At 37.6% G+C, this 2,955-nt stretch overlaps 1 protein-coding gene across 1 annotated transcript; it reads right to left on the reverse strand.

Annotated features, from left to right (window-relative positions):
- Window positions 1–802: 802 nt before the first annotated feature.
- On the reverse strand, window positions 803–2,605 carry LOC113743706 (thymidine kinase). Its single transcript, XM_027271770.2, has 4 exons — window positions 2,340–2,605; window positions 1,693–1,837; window positions 1,387–1,508; window positions 803–1,278 (listed from the first exon to the last, which is right to left on the reverse strand). The coding sequence occupies exons 1-4, from the start codon at window positions 2,525–2,527 to the stop codon at window positions 1,011–1,013; spliced, it is 723 nt and encodes a 240-aa protein (XP_027127571.1). The 5' UTR covers window positions 2,528–2,605; the 3' UTR covers window positions 803–1,010.
- Between the last annotated feature and the right edge of the window lie 350 nt (window positions 2,606–2,955).

The following is a 2,955-nucleotide window of genomic DNA, read 5'->3' on the forward strand; positions in this document are numbered from 1 at the left end:
GTGTACCTACAAAATGCAATAGGAAATTGAGAAGCCAACAATTTGATCAGAGCTTTCAGAGACTTAACTCAAACACAAGGCAATAGGAAATTGAAGGGCTATTATTGAAAGGCCTTTAATTACCTGCAGACGCTTGTTGTACTTGTGATAATATCTTGTTTCGAACTTTATGAAAGAAAAAAAGAAAAAGAACTTGAGACCATTGAAGAAAGAAGATAAACTTCCTTACATTAAAGTGTAGGCTAGAAATGATTTACATGATTCTTTTTATGCATTTGCCTCTAATTCTGAGTTCTGTCCCTTATCTTATTTATTTAGACCTTTCACAAGCAAAGATGGTATGAAGGAAATATTGCTCTTTACTTGTCAGAGCTCTCCAATTTGTTCCCCAGTGAATCAAGCCTGGAAAGATGGCATGATTGTGTTACTATCTTGTTAAATCTTTTACACAGTCAGTATTAAGGATATATGTCTCTCTTTAGTTGTCAGACCTCTCCATTTCATTTCCTATTGAATCAAGCCTGAAAGGATAGCATGATATTACTATCTTGTTTCTTCTCAAGTTCAGCATCAGAGCTCCAGATAAGGGTGTATTATCGTAGCAACAACTGGAAAGAAGAGGGGCAATAAGGCACAAAGAGATCCCTTCTAAGGTAACACAGAAAAGAAACCAGTCTGGAACAAATTTTCAAAGATGTAATCATTAGAACTACAATAATATTCATTCTGCAGCAATTAAGCAAATTCAGATAAGCATGGAGATATTAACAGATGGTAGCAGACCAGTTTCCATTCTACAGAGTAAACTGAAAAAGCATACATCTGCTTTTGACATTCTTGTTGGCATAGAAAAGAGTTACTAGTACTCCTGTTACAAGCAAGCTTGTATATACATAATTCAAAAGGGCTCCAAAAGTAGGAAGTCTCAAGTGTCAAACTTAGCCATACAGAATTGATTGAAATAGACAGAAAGCCCAAACAATCAGTCACAATATCATCCACAGATGGAACTAAACAACCACAGCTTTATCAAGGCTCTCATTGGCTTGAACATTGTGAGGTTTCAAGACTGATCTTACAGCTTCCACGTGTAAATTTACATAGTGTTGGCGGCAAACAGGCATATAAACATCTGCACCGCCTATTAGCTCTGTCTTGGTCTCCTCAGTCTTCCTCAATGTAAAGAAAGCCCTTTTCCTGCAGAGCTCACATCGTGCAGTCAACTTGGTTATCGTGTCAGCAAGTGGTACCACTTCAAGAACTGAGCCAAAACTCCTCCTATGAGAAAGTACAAATTCCAACATTACCAATACAGAATATCTTTTTGAATCATACAAAACTACTTGATCAAACAACAGACCAGATCAATCACGAACTGAAAAATACCTCAAATAGTCTCCATCCAGGCCAGCAACTACTACAATTTTCCCATCAAGATCAGCAGCCTCACAGCAGAAATCATACAGGTCATCAAAGAATTGAGCTTCATCGATGCCAATCACATCCAACTATCAACATACGAAACTAATTAGTATCAACAAATATATTAAATTAAACACAGATAACCATTACCCTTTTACATCATGATCAAAAACGAAGTGCCTGTTTCTATGGTTGACATACAACTCTTAAGATTTTACAAGATTAGTCAGCAAATCAATCCAAACGCACAAGGGATTACAATTGAAATACCTTTTCGTAGGCATCAACTCCAATTTTCTGCTTAAAGGATGAAAGATCTGGCATTGACCAACAGGGGAACTTCACCCCATCATGGGTCACCACTGCATCTGTGGCATATCTTGTGTCCTTGCTTGACTTTATCATGGCAACACTTCTGCTCACGAATATTCCATTAATTAATCAACGAAATTCATTTAGTCAGAGCACAAAAAGTGAAACTCGTGGAGTGCAGGGCATGTAACAGTTGTACATTTTGAATCAGATGTTGTATCCAAGTAACTTCAATTTTTTTTCTCAAAATTCTTGAAGTTCCAGAAAAACCGGGATTCCATGTCCAATCTTTATGCTCAAAAATTAAGAAAAAGAAAAGAATAGAAAAGAAAAGCATCATAACAGCTTTTTACTGCACGGCCATGGATATGGCAATTAATACTTGTACCTAGTTCAGCGTATGTTGTACCTGGCTATGTAAAATCGTCATATTGGATGAATTATTCATAAAATTTCGTAGTTTTAAAGAAACTGAGATGATATTTCCAATCTTACGAGCTAAAAAATAAAATAAATTAAAAATCAACAACATCACAATCAGCCAGAAATTATAAAGAAAAATCATGGATGAAAACATGGAAAAAAATTTGTTTCTAACAAATTACCTGCCACTGTCGGATTCCAATTTGACACGGCGAAGTAAAGAGGTGGTCTTGCCTGCAAACATGGGCCCGATGATGACGTGGATCTCCCCGGAGGGCTGATTAGCGGATCCCATCTGATCGGCGGCATCAGTAGACATCGAGCTCAAGTTCAAAGAAACTGAGCTTTTAACAAAGGAAGAAGACATCATTTTCAACGGGACAAAAAGAAAAAGGATAATAAGAAAACTTTAAAATGGGAGAGTTGGTGGATAGATGGGGTAGAAGGGAAGAGAAACGTCAGAGGATTTATACAGAGAAGGAGAAAAGCGTACGAGGGACGTTTGTTTGGGGTTTGAATTTTTCAGAGTTTGAATTTATGGAGGGAAGAGAAGGCAGTTTGTTTGTTTGTTTTTGCCTTTTGGGGATTTGGCGCTTCGGCAGTTTGGACTTTGGAGGGAAAAGCACAGGCAAAGGGAGGGGTCTCTTTTGGACACATGGCCACTGTTTGATTAATTCCTGTGATAATTCTGGTGTTGCCCTGGTTTGCTCCGAATTTGCAGTTAAGTCCATAAGCAAGGAAAGACCTGTTTGGGATTGCATTTTCTTGGGATAATTTGAAAAACCTTCCTTGAGATTT

Source organism: Coffea arabica, chromosome 5e, assembly GCF_036785885.1.
Source record: "Coffea arabica cultivar ET-39 chromosome 5e, Coffea Arabica ET-39 HiFi, whole genome shotgun sequence".
In the NCBI taxonomy this organism is placed as follows: Eukaryota; Viridiplantae; Streptophyta; class Magnoliopsida; order Gentianales; family Rubiaceae; genus Coffea; species Coffea arabica.